The sequence below is a fragment of the Cryptotermes secundus genome, unplaced genomic scaffold, assembly GCF_002891405.2.
Source record: "Cryptotermes secundus unplaced genomic scaffold, Csec_1.0 scaffold1031, whole genome shotgun sequence".
Classification (NCBI taxonomy): domain Eukaryota; kingdom Metazoa; phylum Arthropoda; class Insecta; order Blattodea; family Kalotermitidae; genus Cryptotermes; species Cryptotermes secundus.
The window spans coordinates 489,687-508,633 of record NW_019718628.1 but is presented as its reverse complement, the minus strand read 5'-3'; the positions used below and the strand labels follow the sequence as shown (position 1 = coordinate 508,633).

The 18,947-nt window shown below is 38.2% G+C and overlaps 1 protein-coding gene across 3 annotated transcripts; it reads right to left on the bottom strand.

The window, feature by feature from the left end:
• Nucleotides 1-443: 443 nt before the first annotated feature.
• Nucleotides 444-18,344, bottom strand: LOC111862630 (polypeptide N-acetylgalactosaminyltransferase 35A). 3 transcript variants are annotated; one of them, XM_023848161.2, is made up of 12 exons: nt 17,585-18,074; nt 17,037-17,217; nt 16,646-16,922; nt 15,053-15,219; nt 13,993-14,123; nt 11,543-11,787; nt 9,462-9,579; nt 7,844-7,996; nt 5,451-5,693; nt 3,944-4,045; nt 1,867-1,998; nt 476-748 (listed from the first exon to the last, which is right to left on the bottom strand). In XM_023848161.2, exons 1-12 carry the CDS (start codon nt 17,612-17,614, stop codon nt 617-619), a joined length of 1,911 nt encoding a protein of 636 aa, XP_023703929.1. In that variant the 5' UTR covers nt 17,615-18,074; the 3' UTR covers nt 476-616. The 3 variants fall into 3 exon arrangements, with proteins under 3 accessions (XP_023703918.1, XP_023703922.1, XP_023703929.1); XM_023848150.2 differs by having other exon boundaries at nt 444-748; nt 16,646-17,217; XM_023848154.2 differs by lacking the exon at nt 17,585-18,074 and adding an exon at nt 18,272-18,344 and having other exon boundaries at nt 454-748; nt 16,646-17,217.
• Between the last annotated feature and the right edge of the window lie 603 nt (nt 18,345-18,947).

The following is an 18,947-nucleotide window of genomic DNA, read 5'->3' as shown; positions in this document are numbered from 1 at the left end:
ATAATCAACCCAAAATGCACCTTACGGCGTATACCACTTCAGTAAGCCACTTGTATTCTGGGTATACAAACTCAAAGATTTACCTCACGATTGATCCACCCTTGAGTGAGGGCACTCCTCCCTCGGAAGATCTGTGCTACATGCTGAAACCAAATTTCAAACAACTTTCTCAAAACAGAATTTAAATGTAGCGATGCTTTCAGACGAAGGTCCATGGGAAGAGAGAACGACTAGCTTCACTGAGCTAGCCACGAAACCTCGGAATACGTCCAGGAAGGAGGGGGGACAAGGTCAGCTGACCTGACGTCAGTCAAGGACGTTAGTTGGAAAGAAGGGAATGGCTCGCATCCTGGCATTTCGGGGGGGGGGACTCCAAGGAACTTAACGAAGAAGAACCATTGCATGGTTCAAAAGGTAACATGTTACTAATGATTTGTAAAATATTTAGTGGTAAAAATTCTTTACAGTACTAGAATTCTGAACCAATTTATCCATAATGGGGTTATGAAATACTAGTCAACAAAACAGACAGCAACAAACACTTTGTTAAACAAACTGTTTATTTTATTTTTATATAAACCACCCATATAAAAATGTCTACTATTATTACAATTAATCATGTTACTACAAAGTCCCACTTGTTGTTGGCTGAGAGAGAGCAAAGTTCCATCACTGCATATTCTCCTGACACAGCCCTTTGAGCAGTTAAACAGGTGCCTGCTGCCATGTTGTAAACAGGTGTCTCATTCTGCAACAGGCCAAGCAGTTCAGACTGGACTGTTTGTTTTGCCAATAGGAATATCCAGCGTGACTGATGCATCAGCTAGCTTCCGCTGAGTCTCATTCCAGAGTTCATGTACAATACACAGAGGGAGGAACAAATAAAGCAGAATAATGAACTGTGTGCGTACTGACACAGCTGCCTGCTTTACAAAGGTAATGAAACTGAGCAGGCTGGATGAGCAGTAATACTCTAGACTTGCATTCAGGACATATTTGGTTCAAATCTTGGCCACAACACCAGCTGTTATGAGTGAGGTTCTTCATAATTTTCCCCAGTACCTTCATGAAAATACTGGGATAGTACCACAACGGGGCTACAATCATTTCTTTCCGCATACTTTCCCATTTGTTGTTCACCAATGATCCTACCACTTGACGCAATAAAGTCGAGACACTGACAGTGTCGGGTAAAATGAATACCAGAAAAAAAAAACTGAACTGAATATTATTCTTCAATTCCAATGTTTGATAACAAGGTGATAACAAAATCAACAAATTCCTACCCTGCTGGATATTCCAGAGACAAGTAACTACATTTTTTGTTAACACACACTAAATTTTGGTATTATACTGCACTCACACAACATATGGTAGAATCTCTAGTAATTTCTTTAATGTAATTATTCTAACAATATAAAGAACACAATATATATCACAGATCTCCTAATTCCATATCTTACATTCTGTATGTACCAGTATTTTATTTTTCATAAATTCGTATACTTTCTTTTAAAAGTTACTTTCAGAAATTATGCTGAAATTTATGTGTATCCTTCTGAGAAAGGGACAATATTTTATGACACAAAAAATGGGCAGCACTATTGTTATGATATGGAGGGAACTGAAAAACGTGGCTCACGATACTTGTCAGTAACGCAAAGTCCTACAAAGTTTCATGAAGAATGGTTCACAGCTTAAAATATGCATACAAACACATTTCATTTTAGGCATCCTTCATATTTTCTTCATGTCTCAGCATTTTGGAACATTTCTAACCCAAGTTTCTTATTCACTGGGACACATTCAACATAGCACTGTCATTCCTAACCTGTAAATTCAATGAAAGTCCTTTTTGCTACTCACAGTGCCTCGGTGTTTCCACTCTTGGTCCCCACCCATCTCATGACATTTTCCCAACTTTGGAAATGTTTCCGACGCATCCAGACATAGCAATGTTGCTAATACAAACTCACTTCGATCAGTCTCAAACCAGATCTGTGAATACAATAGAAATGTTTTTATAACAAATCTTGTTATCCTGTTCTTAACACTCTCATACTATTTGTCTAAGATTCACTCTAATATTATCTTCCCAACTACCCCTAAGTCCCTCAACTGGTTTCTACCCTTCTGGTTCTCTGCCTAAAACCTTGTATCTCCCATACAAATGCTACAGGTCTCTTACCAAACTCATTCTATCTGATCACCCTAATATTTGGTGAAGCATAAAATTTATGAAGCTCTTAATTATGTATTTTTTTCATCCCCCTCTTAATTTATCTTTCTTAGGTTGAAATATTCTCCTTAGCACCCTCTTCTCAGAACACCCTCAATCTATGTTATTCCCTCAGAATGGAATATGATGTTTACCATTTATACAAAACAACATGCAAAACTGTAGTATTGTATATTTTACTCTTCAGGTTTCTAGACAGGAGACAGGAACACAAAAGATTCTGAAATGAAGAAAAGTACATATTGTCTGAATTTAATCTGCCCTTGATCTCTATGTGAACAGAATCTTGATCTGTAATTGTCATTCCTAAATTATCTGAATTTTCTCACTTCTTGCAGATACATTAGCCACCTTTATAATAACACCCTTCAGACAGAATAACTTCTGACTTCCTGCACGACTCTTGACTTATTAAAAAAAAATGTGGAACAATCCTCCTGGACAATGGTTACATAGATCATGGAAGGGTAACATCATACAATATGCTGCCAATGACAGAAACAGTATATTAGGTTATATCATCTGCCAGTCCTAACGTTAAAGAAAAGAAAATTTGTGTTGGAGCCTCCCCTGGGTACTACCTTAACATGGTGGGGAGGTTTGCATGTCCTCATCACCTGCAGAACTATAACAACAGGGACACAAGCTCCTGATTGGCAGAAGGATAAGGACCAATGGCCAGATGAAAGATAGTCCCATGCCCAACATCCAGTCTGAAGGAATGTGGGTTAACAACCTCACTTTATAAAACAATAGTGGTAGAAACCTAAGATAGACAGTGGATGACTAAGGAAATGTTTTAAAGATAAGTTACATCTTTCTAATTGGAATTTACTAAGTTTATTTAGGGCAGGAACATTAACTCAATTAAAAATGTAATTATAGAAATATTGTATTGCTATTCTAGTAATTCCAGAAACTAAAGGAGGCCAGAAAGTAGAAGAAAGGGCTGCGCCATAGATCAAGCAGTTAGTCGCTTGCTTCCCACCGCGGCGGCCCGGGTTCGATCCCGGGTCTGGTCAAGTGGGATTTGTGGTGGACAAAGTGGCACTGGGGTGGGTTTTCTCTGAGTACTTCGGTTTCCCCTGCCAGTCTTCATTCCACCAAATTCTCCATCATCATAATCACCTGGGGCAGGTACAATAGGCCAATCAGTGGCAGCCGTGCCGAGTGGACCCAGTTGGAATCCACCTCCCACTAAGCGAAAAAAAAAAAAAGAGTAGAAGAAAAGTAGGAAGGCTGAGAGTGATGTGGCTGGAAGATGCAGGGAATGATTTGGGAGAGCTGGAAATGAAGAGATGGAAGCAAAAGGCAATCAATATAAAAGAATAGGCATCTGTCATAAAGGAGACTAAGGTTCTTACACAACATACAGCTATGGAGTAAGTCAGTCAGTAAGTAAGGAATGTGCGGTGGGGAAACCCTGAAAAAGTAGCTAAACAAGAAATCTGTAATGTCAGTACAATAACTGTGTAAATAATACTATTGTAAAATAATATCAATACAAATTGCAGCCATAATATCACAAAATTGTTAACTGAATAATGAATGCATTGAAAACTACAGAGGTAAAGTTCCTGTCAAAATTAACTACGCTTAAGTGCTGGACTAGACACGAAGTCTGCAATCCCTCTTCCTAAGAAGTATAACGTTCTGTTGGCTATGGCTGACATATAATTTGATTAGAGCAGAGGGTATTCTCACCTGGTTCTTCATGCGCAAGCAGCTCTTCAGTATGAGCAGTGAGCCTTTTGTCTTTGTATCTTTCTCTGATGTGAGACACAAGGATGTGTTGCTAAGGCGAAGCTGAATCAAGAAACATGCTGCTTAACATAAACAGAATAATCATATGATCACAGATTATAATGATCAGATACTTCAATGTGTGAGAAATCTAAATGTTTAAATACAGCCAGAAAGTAGGCAAGTTCAACCCTCTGAAGCCAGAAATTCATCTAGACAGTATTTAAAAATCCACTTCCCACCTCAGAGAAAAGACACTGTATTTCCATTACAAAGAACTGACTGTTACTATGTGAACCATGATATGGACAAAGTTTGATGCTACATAGTGTAGCCACTGACAGCCTTGTAAACAGCCCACAATAATTAAAAAAATACAAAGCAATAATCCTATCCCTGTAACAGGCCGTGAAGGCCCATAGGGGTGTGAGATGTCAAGGCTCCCACATTTTCTCTAGACAATTGGCTGACAGACAATGGTGAGTTTGTCAGCCCTATGCACCGGCTGCCCTTTACCCCCCTAGGAAGATTTCTGTACTCATTTCTCTTCAGAGGCTGAGTCAATCCCAGGGCCATAGCGCGGCTGGAAGGATTAGGTAAATTAAAGAAATTCACCTCATTGGGACTCGAATCCACGACCTTCTGGCCTGTGCCACAACCAACTGTGCTACCACATGCCCCCAAAGCAATAATGAAAATAATAATTATAATTGATATAAATATAACAGGATTGCATATCTCTCTCTCTTCAGCATTGGCAGTTTTGAAGAGAACAAGACTTGAAGTCATCATCATTTGAATTGGTTTAGTTTATTTTCTTCTGCTGCAATTTGCTATGGTACCCTATGAGAAAGAGATCAACATTAAATGCACCCATTTTCATATTCAGCAGGCTCCAGGTGCATACGTCAACCTGGAGATCATGCATGTTGATATATTTTTTGTACTTTTCCTCAGCCCATCCAGTATCTTAAACCGTGGCTGGAAGAGCTTCTTCTTTTATAGCATCCTACCATTCACTGTTTATTTTTCAAAACATAACTTTTGGAGACTGGCTTCTCTTTCCCTCTTCAGGTAAAATCTACTCTGTTTAACTGAAGACAGAGATAGGAATCCAGTCTCTGAAACGTTGTGTTTTAAAAAAAAAAAAAGAACGATGGATAATGTCCAGAAACATAAAATTTGTACTAATGTATCACTGTCACAAACTTATAAACCAAAAAGTGTTTTTGAGATTTTAAAGTTTTCCATTGCTGCCAGATTTCAGACTGTAGTGTTCTGATACCATGAGGTTTGGTTGGCAGTTATGCACACTTCGGAGAATATTGCTGTCTCCATCTTCTCTGATTCTCTCATCATTCAGCCATTATCACCAATATCAAAGCTGTAACCTAAAAATTGCTAAATGACTTAACAGACTAGACATTAAGCAATGCACACAAAGATATCCCTATTTGCACTGAGTCACCTGGAACTGAGAGACATAGTTGCGTCGCCGTGAGTGCCATGGTTGGTACTTTTGTGGTTCTAGAGCATCCCACTTCTTCTTAAGCCGCTGCTCACTGTCTGTTGGCAGGGTGAGTTCTGGGTATATGTTATCCAAATACCACTTGAATGACTGGCACTTTAACCTCTCTCGTAGCCGCTTCCGTTCACTGACATCACCATATGGCACATTTCTAGCATCAGGTCGTATCTTAAAGAAGTAGTCCTGCAGGTGATATCAAATTCATTCAGTCTGGATTTTGCTAGTGGAATCTGATATACAACAGCTCAATATTATTTATCCATTATGCATGCTTATCTCCTACTCTAAGTGATGAACAAGAAGATTTGAAAGCACTTCAAAACAATTGGCTACAAAACTTACAGGGAAGAAAAGTAACACTCTTTTAGTAGAGCCTCTTCCTCAGAAACCTTACAGTTATTTGGGCAGTCAAATACAGTCAACTCTCGATTGTCCGGGACAATGGTGGGGATGGAAATCACGATTAATCAAAAACCTGGTTAAGACAAATTTTATTAAAAGTAGTACTGTAATACTGTACCTTCATAATACTATAGGCCTACCTGTATTTAAATTTATTCAACCTCATTTTTATGTCATCTCATGGCCTATTTAATAATTTTTTACATTACACTGAAGTATGAATTAGTTATTTCAATCACAGTCTTCAACAACATCCAGCACTTTTTACGAATATTCACACTTAACACTTAAAAAAATTTAATATTGTCGTTTACTTTTTCGCGGCATTTTCCTTTTTCTGTTGAATACTTAACACAACACGCTTCCTTTTACACCGTGACATTTTGCTAACGCACTTGAAGATCGATACAAAGAAACTGACTGGGGCGATGTATCTGTCCTTGAAACTTTCCACAAATCCTTGCATTCTTCCACCCCTACCCTAGAACATTGTGTTAGCATAATGGGACCAAAGAATGCAGAGCTCGGTTCATACTAGTGCGAAAATCGTGTTACAACTCACCATGTGAAACAAAAGTGAATGAATATTAAACATATAAGCCTCAAAAAAGCCTCAGTAGCCCCGGTTAAGCCGCAAACCGGTTAATTTGCCCCCAGATAATCAAGAGTTGACTGTAAATCCATCCTCTTTTGGAACACAAGGGTTCACAAATCCCAGGTAATGGACCCTATTCCATATCAGATGAATCCAGTCCACACCTACACACACTATTTCTCTAATATCAATTTTTATATTATAATTTAACCTACATCTAAATAGTCTGAAGTTAGCCCTCCCCTTGAGCTTTTCTAATCCCATATCTGTAAGAATTCTCCTGCTACTGACATCAGTTTAGCAGCCCTACAGATAGTCCTGATGCTACACATTCCAAACATCCTGCAAAGAATTTACTGAAGTCTGAAATGCTTTGTGACAATTTATTGTTAACATGGTAGCTTTTCATGGTGAAAGACTGTTAGTTGCATGTCCAACCTCTACGCTCAACCCCCCCTTGCTACCTATCCAAGACTCCTTTTTCAACATATCTGTAGCTACCTTTCATAATTAGAAATTCTCTCTCTCTCTCTTCGTGTGGTGCGAGAGGAGGATGAGCGTAAGAGTGTGTGCGCATGTATGTCAAATTCAGAGGTTTGCTCTAATGTACGTACTTTCAAGGACACAAAAGAAAATGCTTCATACATTATTTTAGACATGATTACTAAACCTAAAGAACTTTCATCTTTTAGCTGATGACATCATGTTGTGTCTTTGTAATGTCTTTGAAATATCTGCATTCCAGCCCTTAATATGACATCAAGATTCAAATGATGGAAAAATAAGTCTCAGCAAACCACCATCTAGACTTCCATGATTATCTCTTATCATACCAAAATCTACATGTCTAGCTATAAAGTTCATCAGTGTTTCCATTCAATTAAAAGTTATTTACAGGCTTACCTGCTTGATATTCTCAGTTGGACACAAGTGACCTTAAGAGATCTCATGTTTCTAAAAGATCTGCTATTATACAAATTTTCAGAATCCTACAAAAAACTTTTGTTGCTCTCTACTCAGAAGCCTGTCATGTTAGCGTCATATAAGTTAAAGACTTAATGAACTTAACGAAGTTTCCTCTGTTTTCCCAATAACATCGACATAATTAAAAATTATATATGGTGAATAATACCTTATCCTTTCAGACCCAAAACTTTTGTCTTCTTTAATATTTAACAGTTCAAGTAAAGTCCACCTCTGGGTCAATAACATGTCAAATTACAAAATTTTTCCAGAAATCTCAAGTCACAGAAGGGAAGACAATTTAATTTACTCCATAAGAAATCCCCAATGCAGGAACCAGTATACATTTCCACACAGAAACAGATCACTGTACCTTATATTCATCAAGCCAAACATTTGCAACACGTAACGAGTTTCTTGTCATTGTATCTTCCCCTGTTGGTGACCCATAGGGACGTCGCCGTCTAAATACATGACCTACTCTTGAGCATGGAACCAGCTCCAGTTTTCCACCACACATCCAGACCTCCCATCAAGACAAAAAAAGAGACTGATTCAAACAGGATAAATGTAGGATACCAAAAATATTTTCTATAATAGCTGATATACATTTAACAAAACTCTACCTTTGTCTATCACACATATTCACACATTTCGTTACCCCTCCTGGAATCTTTGACTAAACAAGACAGTGAAATTAAACATGTAGTATTACTTTCAAATGAATTTCTGAAATAATTTCTATGAATAAAAGAAAAATCCTATATTTAAAATCCTTTACTGCAAGTTATAATGAAGGAAATTTACTTTATTAATCACAATTCTTTGTTATACATATAGTACTGTCTACCTTGCTGACTCTTGGGCATCAGGACCTACTTGTATAAGTATTAAAACATTATTCTTTATGATATGCATGTTTTTAACATAAATTATCATTGGCATATAATTACTAATGTAGTAGATCAGCCTATTCTTTTAGAACTTTGAACAGCATATTAACATATTGTGACATGTCAAACCGTTGATGGGCAATGAGATGTGGAACGAGTTACCATGAAGACAGACTCTTGATAAACGGTTGGTTGCCAAGTTACGCAATAGTAAGGAAAGCAATGTTTCTCTGTGCTGTACTGAGCCGAGGTGAACTGAACCGAGCCGAACCACACTGGTTACTACGCAGCAGTAAACAACTATCGGCAGTATTGCCAAGCAATGCCTCTGTAAACACGGTGGTCACGCAACAGTGAAGCAACGTGCGTTTTCCGCCTGTCTGATTGAGGGTTTATAAGAGAAACTGGAATAACTAAGGAGCCAGTATTTGGCAGAACAGAAGTCAGTCAGTCAAAGAAGCCACGCGAGGAAGGATAACTGAACGCCTGATTAAAAGATTTTATGCGTGGTAATCAGTGATAGTTTGTGATAACTGAGAAGGCATTGAGTACTGTGAGTGTGTAATTCAGTGACACTTGTATAGCTCCCATGTTATACTGTAAAACAAGTGAAGGCTACTGAAGACAAAGTGAACAGATTAGTGTGTAAGGTTTGTAAATTGTGTAAACATGCAACAGTGTTATATTAATTGTAGTTATGACTTGTAGGTTGTTAAAAAAAACTAACAATCTGAACAGCTTCCACAGTAGCCCAAACACGCTACAATATATATTTGTTCTCTCTCCTCTCACTCCCACTTTGGAGCATAGGGCTGATTTCTCAGTTTCATGATCATTTATACAGCTGGTAGGACTCCTTGGATGGGTGATCAGCTCATCGCAAGGCCACAACCTAAACACAGGACAACACAGACACAGAATAAACACATACACATACCAAACATCCATGCCATGTGTGGGGTTTGAAACCATGATCTCAGCTTCTGAGCGAGCAAAGACAGTACATGCCCTAGACCACTCAGCTACCATGACTGGAAACATATTATATTACTGTAACAAAAATGGACTTCTAATAATTGCTAGTATACTGACACTCACCCTGAATGATAATTCAAGGTTCTCTCCTCCCCATATGTTCATTCCAGAGTCATATTCTCCAATCTCCTCAAAGTACGACTTGTCAATAGCAAACAGTCCACCAGCCATAGTAGGAGTTCTGTAACAGCACGAACAGTATAACTTTCGAAGAAATGTTAAATCTCAAAAAACAAGCATGGATCCCAATGGCATGGTTTTCCATATATAGTACTTTCACGATGATGTAATATTCATTACATGACAAATTCCCACAGCAGAAGGAGTTTTTCTCCTTTTGCCACCACATCCAGACTGAGTCTGGGTCTCATTCAGCCCCAATCCAATGGCTACTAGGGGCTCCTTCCATGGAGATAAAGTGGTAGGAGGTTGCAGCTGACAACTCACCACATCCACATGGTCATTGCCATCTCAAATTTTAACCCAAATTGGAATAGGCTGTTGAGATTTTAGTAGAACACCCCAACATTACAGTAACCCTTTCGCGCGGTTATTTAAATTCCGTGGCCGTCTCTCCAGCGGTAATATATTCAGCCGGCCATTTAAATTTTGCTCGAAAATGATTTATTCATCATTGTTCTTAAATTATATGAGATAGGAACATGAAACTTTCACTAAAATGATCTTAAAAGGTGGTTTTATAACCTTACCTTATAATATGAGCGCCCGGTATCTCGGCAATGGAAGCAGGTTGTTTAGAATTTGAGCAGTGAATAATACGCCTTGAAGCATGAAACTTTCACTAAAATGATCTTAAAAGATGGTTTTTATAACCTTACCTTATAATATGAGCGCCCGGTATCTCGGCAATGGAAGCAGGTGGTTTAGAATTTGAGCAGTGTAAGGAAGGCCTTGAAGCATTCGTCTAACCCAACGCTGCCCCACATTCACCGCTCCAATATTGTGTATCTTTTCTTTGGCCCTTTTTTTTAACCACACATCTTCTGTGCGGCCTTGCCTTCTTCCCCGTGAGGGGTATACGTTCAAGGAAATGTCTTTCCGTGATCCGCTTATTTGCCAGGTCAGCTGCAGTAAATTCAACGTTACGAGTTATCATAACAAGGGGTTGTTGCTATGCCTTTGATATTCCATCCATTTTGGCGGCAGTAGATGTCGTAGGGGTGACCACAGAATTCATGAAGTTATTCTAAGAACTGGCTGGTATGTAGTGCACGAAAGCAGAGCTTAGCTGGCTCAAAAAAAATATTTATGGTCATCCCTCGAAACGACCACCAAGGTCAGTACGATAAAATGGCGTCAACTGGAGCGATAATACATGAAGGAATGAGTTCTTTTCCCACCCCACACACACCAGTATCGTCATAGGGGGTGACCATAGTGTTCTGCCTTAATTCGTGACGTTTTTCTAAGAACTGGGTGCTATGTACTGTGCGAAATCAATCGATCTTGCAAGAATAAATTTTTGGACATCCCTCTTCTAAGAATTCCAATTGAGTGTGTTAGTGTGGCCAGCTCAGGGCAATATGATATTATAAACACAGCACATATCATGTCTCTGCTGTTTATGACTTCATAGGAAAGAAAACACGCCATTCATAACAGATTGAACGAGGAAACCTCTCGCAAGAGCAACAGGAACTTTGCTGCAAGACAGGCATATGTAACGATGACTTAGCGCAGATAAAGTCGTGTCTCATTATATATATTCCTACTGACAACAGGCCAGCGAAAAATCTAACAATCTACAGCAAAACCATCAATTATTATGGGCGTTATAACATAGGTGTGCAGCTGGATGAAACATAGATGTCGAACCCCCCCAGACGATTTAAATACCTGACGAAACATACACGTCAAACCACGCTGAACGGTTAAAATAAGCAGTCATGGATCTACATATCCATTCCTCCATACGTCTTCATGGTATAATGATTAATTAATTACACACAGAGATAACCTTCTGTAAATGTGCTCATCATGTGGGGGACCTAAATTCCAAAAAAATACAGATTGAAACCTCAATATATCATGTATGTTAAGTGAAGATGAAATAATGGTAAATCAAACAAACTGAACAACATTTGGGGCCCTTCTGACTGTGACTATATCTTGTATTAGGAGACCTGATAGGCTTCACAAAGTCTTCTTCGATGGCCAGCGTGCCTGTAGGAAGATTCTCCCACTTGAAGTGTAGCCCCCAGTTGAATCCTCCACGCACAAGCGGAGATGCACTGTAATCGAACGTGTCCGCGTTGATGATATCAATAATAGGCACAGCAACAGCAGAGTGAGATACAACAATTCTTGCCAGTAGAGGCTGCAGCCAGTCACGGTTCACTTCTATGTGACTGTCCAGGAATACCAACACCTGCAATTTTAAGTAACTAAAACAGACAGGGAATAATGAACATGACTATTATTTTGGATGTCATCTGGAGATTTTCAAACGCAATCTTTCAGAGACTGAACCTGTTTTTGTTACTGGGTGTATGAGAGGCAGAAGTATATGGTGGCAGAAACAGACCCAGTTTTCAAAGCACTGCTTGAAAACTCTAGAGGACAAACTTTTTCTAAAATAGTAAATTATGTATTCTGCAACCCTGAAATGTAGCTCCTACAGTTAACTCAATCTGAGCTGCAAGATTATATTCTGAGATAATAAATAACATATGAGAATTTATTCACAGGTACAGATATTTCTGACATCAGTGTCTATTTCATCTGTCTGATAATATTCTAGCACACAAGAACTTGTGTGAATATGATGATGTTATCAGATCTGGAAGCAGAAATAAAACATCGGGATAAATTGTTTTATAGACCAAATTTTCAACGGTGACTAATTAAGACATAGATATAATTGTTCATTTTTTAAACTTGGTTATTTTAAGGATTTTAAATACATTTTACTGCATCTGATAATTAAATAACAAGACTGGTAACACTGTGAGGCGTGTCACTTTGTGGTGAATGGTGGGTGATGCCACCTATAAGTACATGTCTGAACTCCATACAGTAACAAACTTGTCAATAAGTCTGGCAAGTGCATTGTTGTTGTGCTTTAATTTCAGTAGTATTGGGTGATAAATATTTTGATTAAAGAACTGACACAAAATTTTTGTTCCGACTTGGACAAGAATCAAACAAAGTATTTGGAATGGTGTAAACAGTTTTTCAAAGAAAGGGACAAGACTGAGCTTGACAGCTGACTTAGCAGTATGATAACATCAAAATTGGTTAAATATTCCGAAAAACTGAGGAACTTGAGCATGGAATGGTTGACATCTTACTATCAGCATGATTGAAAAAGAACTGAATATCAGTATAGAGACAACGATTCTGACATAAAATTTGGAAATGATGGAAGTCTGTGAAAAATTAGTGCCCAAGAACTTCAACAATGACCAAATGCAGAGGAGGAATTTTTAGCTATAAAAAGTCAATCACAGTCCTGGAATGCTCCATTTATTCACCAGATGTCATTCCCTGTGACTTCTTTCCTTTCTTACCATGAAGAGTCACCTCCAGATATCCTGTTTTGACACCACGGAAGAGATATGGAAAATTACGATGGCTGTTCTAAACAACCTGAAGAGAAATGACTTCTGGAAGGGCTTCAACAGCTGGAAACAAGGCTGGGTTTCATGCATAGCTGCAGGAGGGAATTGATTTGAAGAACACTGCAGTTTGGAATAAAACTGAATACAGTGCTGCCTGTGACTATAGTGTCATTAGTTAATTATCAGACATCATACTGTACTGAGCAATGGAATATCAATTTGCTCCCATAGTTGTACACATGCTCAAACCCTGTATTTTGACTATTCAATTACAAGTTTAGAAAACACAGCACATCATCACTAAAGCTCCCTAGTTATCTAAATAAGGAAAATAATTCTGAACACATGAACTTCAAGAAAATTTCAAATAAATGCAATCTTCTTCCCATTCACTCTCTTCATAGGGGCATGCAGTAGTGTAGTTGGTTGAGGCACTATACTACAGGATGGAAGGTTGCGGATTCAATTCCTGATAACTGGATTTTTCAATTGGCCTAATCCTTACAGCTGCACAGTGGTCTTGGGGTCGACTCAGCTTCTAACAAAAATGAGTACCAGGAATCTTCCCGGGGGTGAAGGGCAGCTGGCGCATAAGGCTGACAACCTCACCACCATCTGTGAGCCAACTGTCTAGAAAATGTGGCAGTCTCGACATCTCACAACCCTATACGTCTCCACAGCCTGTTACAGGGACAGATTTACATTTACCTCATACCCATTCCTCCATCCTCCCCCTTTCCGACCTATAACATTTATAAGATTTTCATCTGAATAACATATTATGTAAGAAATAAGACTTCTGGGATTTGTTTTGGAAAAATAAATCCTCCCCTTTAATCCACAATGGCATACTGTTATACAATCCATAATACCCGCTAAAAATTATTTTCAAAGTAAAGGTCTAAAAATTATCACACATCTTCTGTATGGATTTACTACATTTGTTGTTCATTTAATGACTAGCCATATCAGCAAGGTTCTGAAAACTTCCAAATCCAGATGGGTGGACTGACCTGACCAGTGGCTTTCCTGGCACCAAACATGCGGGCACGAATCAAACCTTCTCTGCGAGTTGTTGCAATAAGCGTAACTTTTGATGTGAGGTTAGCTGCTATGTAGGCCTGAACTGATGCATGCAATCCACCTATGTAAGACAGAGATACATATATAAGTCACAAAAGAAGCTGCCTGCATAAGAATCCAAGGAACACACTTGATAAGAAAAATGTTGATACAATGCCTTATATCGATGAAAAACTGTTCTGAAGAGCAGCTGATCTGAAGGACATTTCTCATAGTTTATATCAGTATTGTTACAGAAAGTTTTTTTTTTTTACCGGCTCATGTGTGGCTTTCTTTATATATCTCTACAGCTTTCCATTATGTGGCCCAACTAACTCATTAAAGAAAAGAATGTGATCAATCTTCCTGGCCTCTGCAGCCCGCAGAAGTGACTTTAAGTATTTATAAGCAGGATTCTGGTATCCTCTGTGGTAGGATTATGTGTGTGGTGGCCAGCAGAGAGAATACACACCTTGAAATGGTTCTGAATCATGTTCAAAGCCTTGTCAAAAGTGACAGAAAATTTGCACTGCATCCAGCTATCTCAAACCTGAGAACTTTGGAACTGAAGCCCTGCCTTATCACCGATCACACGTGTACAACAAAATTTAGAAAAAAATCCAGTTTAGAACAGGGAATGATCATCATAAAATGAGAATCAGAAAAATATTGACAATATGGAGTAATAATGAGTACGGAATATTTTCAACAGATTAAGAAAAGGACCATGTTTAGAAGAATTATATTTATTTACTTTAGGGGAAAGAGTAATAAATTTGAGATTAAACTAAAATAAAAATAAAAATACACATTATTAAAGAAAATTAACAATAATTCAGTGCATGTAACATGGAAATTCACACAGACAGTACAGTGGCATGAATGCAACAAATAATACATAAGCAAGAATTTATACAAAATATTGTAAAAGTAATGTACAGTCAGGAAGATGATGACTGCTAGGTAACACATCTCACGCAGAACTGTATTTCAAAACTCAGTGTTAATTACCAATGTCACTGTTGTCATCAACCAGGAGGATCTCGTGCAAGAACGTATGAGGGGTTCGGTTTAAGATGCTATGCACTGTCCGCAGGAGGGTGTTATAGTCTTCATTGTAGAAACAAATCACCACACTAGCTGCTGGCAACTGAGCAGAGTACTTCTGCTTCTTACACCTGCAGATGCAAGACATATCATCAGACTGCACTATCAGCATCTTAGTAAGCCCATAAGAGTTAACATCAACAATGAAAACCACTGTAAATATTAGTATTCATTAGAAAAGGTGTGATTCGTTGTTAGCTTCTGTCAATGGTGTGTTCATATCAACAGCTGTACATGAAATTGCATATAGCTAGGTTCCTGTCACAGTTCAGCATGTGAAGGAAATGTGGGAAGGAGAGATTTACATTTCCAACACAAGTTACTATGAACACTGTACAAAAACAAAGAGCATGGCTGGAAAATCTGGGTAAATGTACAGAAAAATGAAGTTTTTTTAAACATCTTAGATATTTTTTAATTTGCCTTTGTGGTGACTGTAAACGAATGTCAAGGTTCATAATTTACCATTCTAATATAATACTTGAGCTTAAAAAATAAGAAAATAAACAAAATAAATCAAACTGCCTCGGACTGATTAAAGAATCAAAACAAGCCACACTTCGGTGGTTAAAACGCACGGAGTTGTAAAAATTCTCATTTGTGATGCTCATTACGGCAATTTTGAAAAGACAATAAACTCTGAAAGAATCATTAAAAGAGTAGCAAATATTGTTTTGCAACACAAGGTTTAGTGAACAAGGACATACACTGATCATGAATGTCTATGTTGAAAGCTAATGAAATGCCTAGTGTATGGCTTTACATGTTGATATACCTTTATGTGTAGTACATCCTTACTCCAGTGCAAATATTTATGTCCAGCCTGTATTAAACATCTACAAATGAACAGATAATAATGAAATGTGTCATGCAGGGTGTATGGGATATGTCAGAAGGGTAATTACAAATCATTGTCAAATTTCCACTAGTAACACAAATTATATGACTAATTTAGTTGAGACACATTTAAAAAAAAACTGCAAATTCCGTTTTTGTAATAGTGGCCTCTACAGTACAAGGAATATGCCTTAGGTATTCGTAGTCACATTCTCGACAATAGTATACAAGATATTTCACACAACAAAGAACTTCCTGCATATAATTTATTCAACCAAGGATTTGATTTATAATCAGACTTTTAGGAAGAATGGTGTATATGTTTGCTGCTTCTGATTACCATCAAGAATCATGTTCTTCCATTCTTTACATTTCACTCTAATAGTTACAGTTTCTGTACTATATAACTAACGTCGTCTGAACTATAATGCTGTGAAGCCTGACGTTTCAATGGAACATATAGCCTTCATCTTCAGGGTGCAGGAGTAAGACAAGCAAGAAATCCTGAAGATGGAGGTAATATGACCTTACAAAACATTGGGCTCTGTCTGAATTATTCTTTTTCTGTAGGTTACTGAATGCCACTTCCAGTATTGAGACTATACAGTGTTACTGACTGCTTAGAATAGGCCCCATATGAGAAAGCTACATGGCACTCACAGATGGTGGCGTGTGTCAGGAATGTCCCTGTTGTAGCTCAGCTCACGGCTCACCAGAACATTAAATGCATGCACCTTGTATCCCTCCATCTTCAAAGCCTGGTCTTCGACTGTCTTAACCATCCCCACTTCATCAATATGAGGCTTCAGTGTCTTGGGTTGCAGCTTGTGGATCAGAGTATCACTGTTCTTGTAGCCATTCCAGTAGTGTCCATTTTTCAGAGAATGGACACTCTTACCCTCAGCTTTTGGTTCTAATGGAATGTCAATGTCATTACCTGCAATGTGATATACTTTGTGGTTCGATTTCTTATCGGAAGGAGCTTCAAGGAAAAATGCATCTGCACTAATATTGTGCTGATTTTGAAGATCAAAGTTTATATTGTTCTCACTGTTTGGTGTGGAAACATCAATGAAAGGGGCTTTGCTGGTGGTGGCAAGCTTTGCTGAGGATTCCTGGGTAATAACTGAGTACAGGTAGAGGCTCACAGCCCAGGTGATGGATGCAAATGCAATGCCCAACAGGAACGAGTTGTAGCGAGTCACCACCGCCATGCGCACACCACCATCTACCTGAAAATAACGGATATACCATCTATGACTTACACATTATTCATCATAATCAAATAATTACCATGGCCATTGTGACAACACATGCAACTTTAAACAGAGTAACAAAATGTGCTTTCAAAAAACAACCCAAAACATTTCTTTGTACTTCATTTAACAATGGAAAGGTCATGACAACTGAATCATTAGTGTTCTTCTGGAGGAACTGAGGAAAATCGTGAAAACCTTCACTCAGGATTGCCAATCTCTGAATTAAGATCTGAATTCAAAATCTCAGGATTATAAATCAGGAGTTCTAACCATTATACACATAATTTGGCAGTAAAAATACTGAAACAGCTCTGTAATCCAGTGTACAATGTTTATTTACCTGTTTTACTTTTACACATACATTCTTCATGCGAAGTTAAACAATACATCTTACAAGCATGTAACACGTGTCCATTTAGCTGACACACTTATCAGATTCTGATGGAATTTTCGTCATGAAATATTAATTTGAGAACTACCAGTCAAACAGAATAGGTACAGCATTGAAATACCTAACTGCCACAATTGAACCAATTGTAGCAATCAGCCACTTTTTTCACTGAATAGATTTATTACTTATATTAATAAACAGCAATGTTGTTATAAACTATTTATGGGACGTGCTATATTTATGTGGATAAGCACTAGACTAAAATGCTCCTTTTATACAGACAATTAACATCACTATATTCTGAATTTTAATGTTTCTTTCGATTTACTTCCTGCGTAGTCTGTTGGTTAACAGCGCTAAAATTTTCATTAATTTCAACAAAACGATTTGTAACTAAACTGCATAGGTTAACAACGAGGTCATCCTACGTGAAATGTAGATGTCAGTACATGTTCGAAAGCCGGACGCTACAAACTTCTTTTCTCTTTGGTGACAGCTGGGAAACAAATGAACGAAACCATCTGCTGATATAATGGTTTTGTCGTTTGATAAAACTATTTTTGAAAATATATACGGCTAGAATATGGTTTTCATTTCGCTATCAATTTGACATTTAAACACAAGTTTTCAACTTACCTTCAATTTAGCAGAAACATTCACTTGTTTCGTAAACACTCCATTCTCACCAGACTCTCAAGTTGTTGCCAACTGCTGTGAAGAAGTAACCAGAGCAGTATACGTCCATAAATTCCCCTACGTGGACAATTTTCGTATTCCGTCTCTAGTCTGAGTTCACGACAGCTAACATTTTTAACCTCTTTTTTAAGAGTGTTATTTAACGGCATGCTCAGTGTCCAGAATATATAGCGTTAATGATAGGATGATAGATGAATATAGAGCAGCTGGTGGAATGAGAACTGCCAGGGGAAACCGAAGTACTTGGAGAAAACATATCCCAGTACCACTTCATTCACCACAGATTCCANGTTGTCAGTAGAACCACGACATTTTATTTTCATTTTGCTTGATAGGAAATGCTCTTCTGTTAAAAATGCCTCAGTGAATGTTACAGACAACATGATAGATTATGATGATGTGAAGGTACAATATTACGCTACTGGTCTTAGGCTTTCAAGCACAATAGACCACTGTAGGTCGCGGTGCAAGGGCCGAGAAGGCCTACCCCTCATACATTCATTCATTCAAGATGGTTCATTTGTGGTGTGGATCCCGCTCGTGAGTCTTTGCACCGCGCAAATATGTTGCCGACATCTCAGAAGTCCATGCTGCCTCGATCTCCAGGGTTGAACTG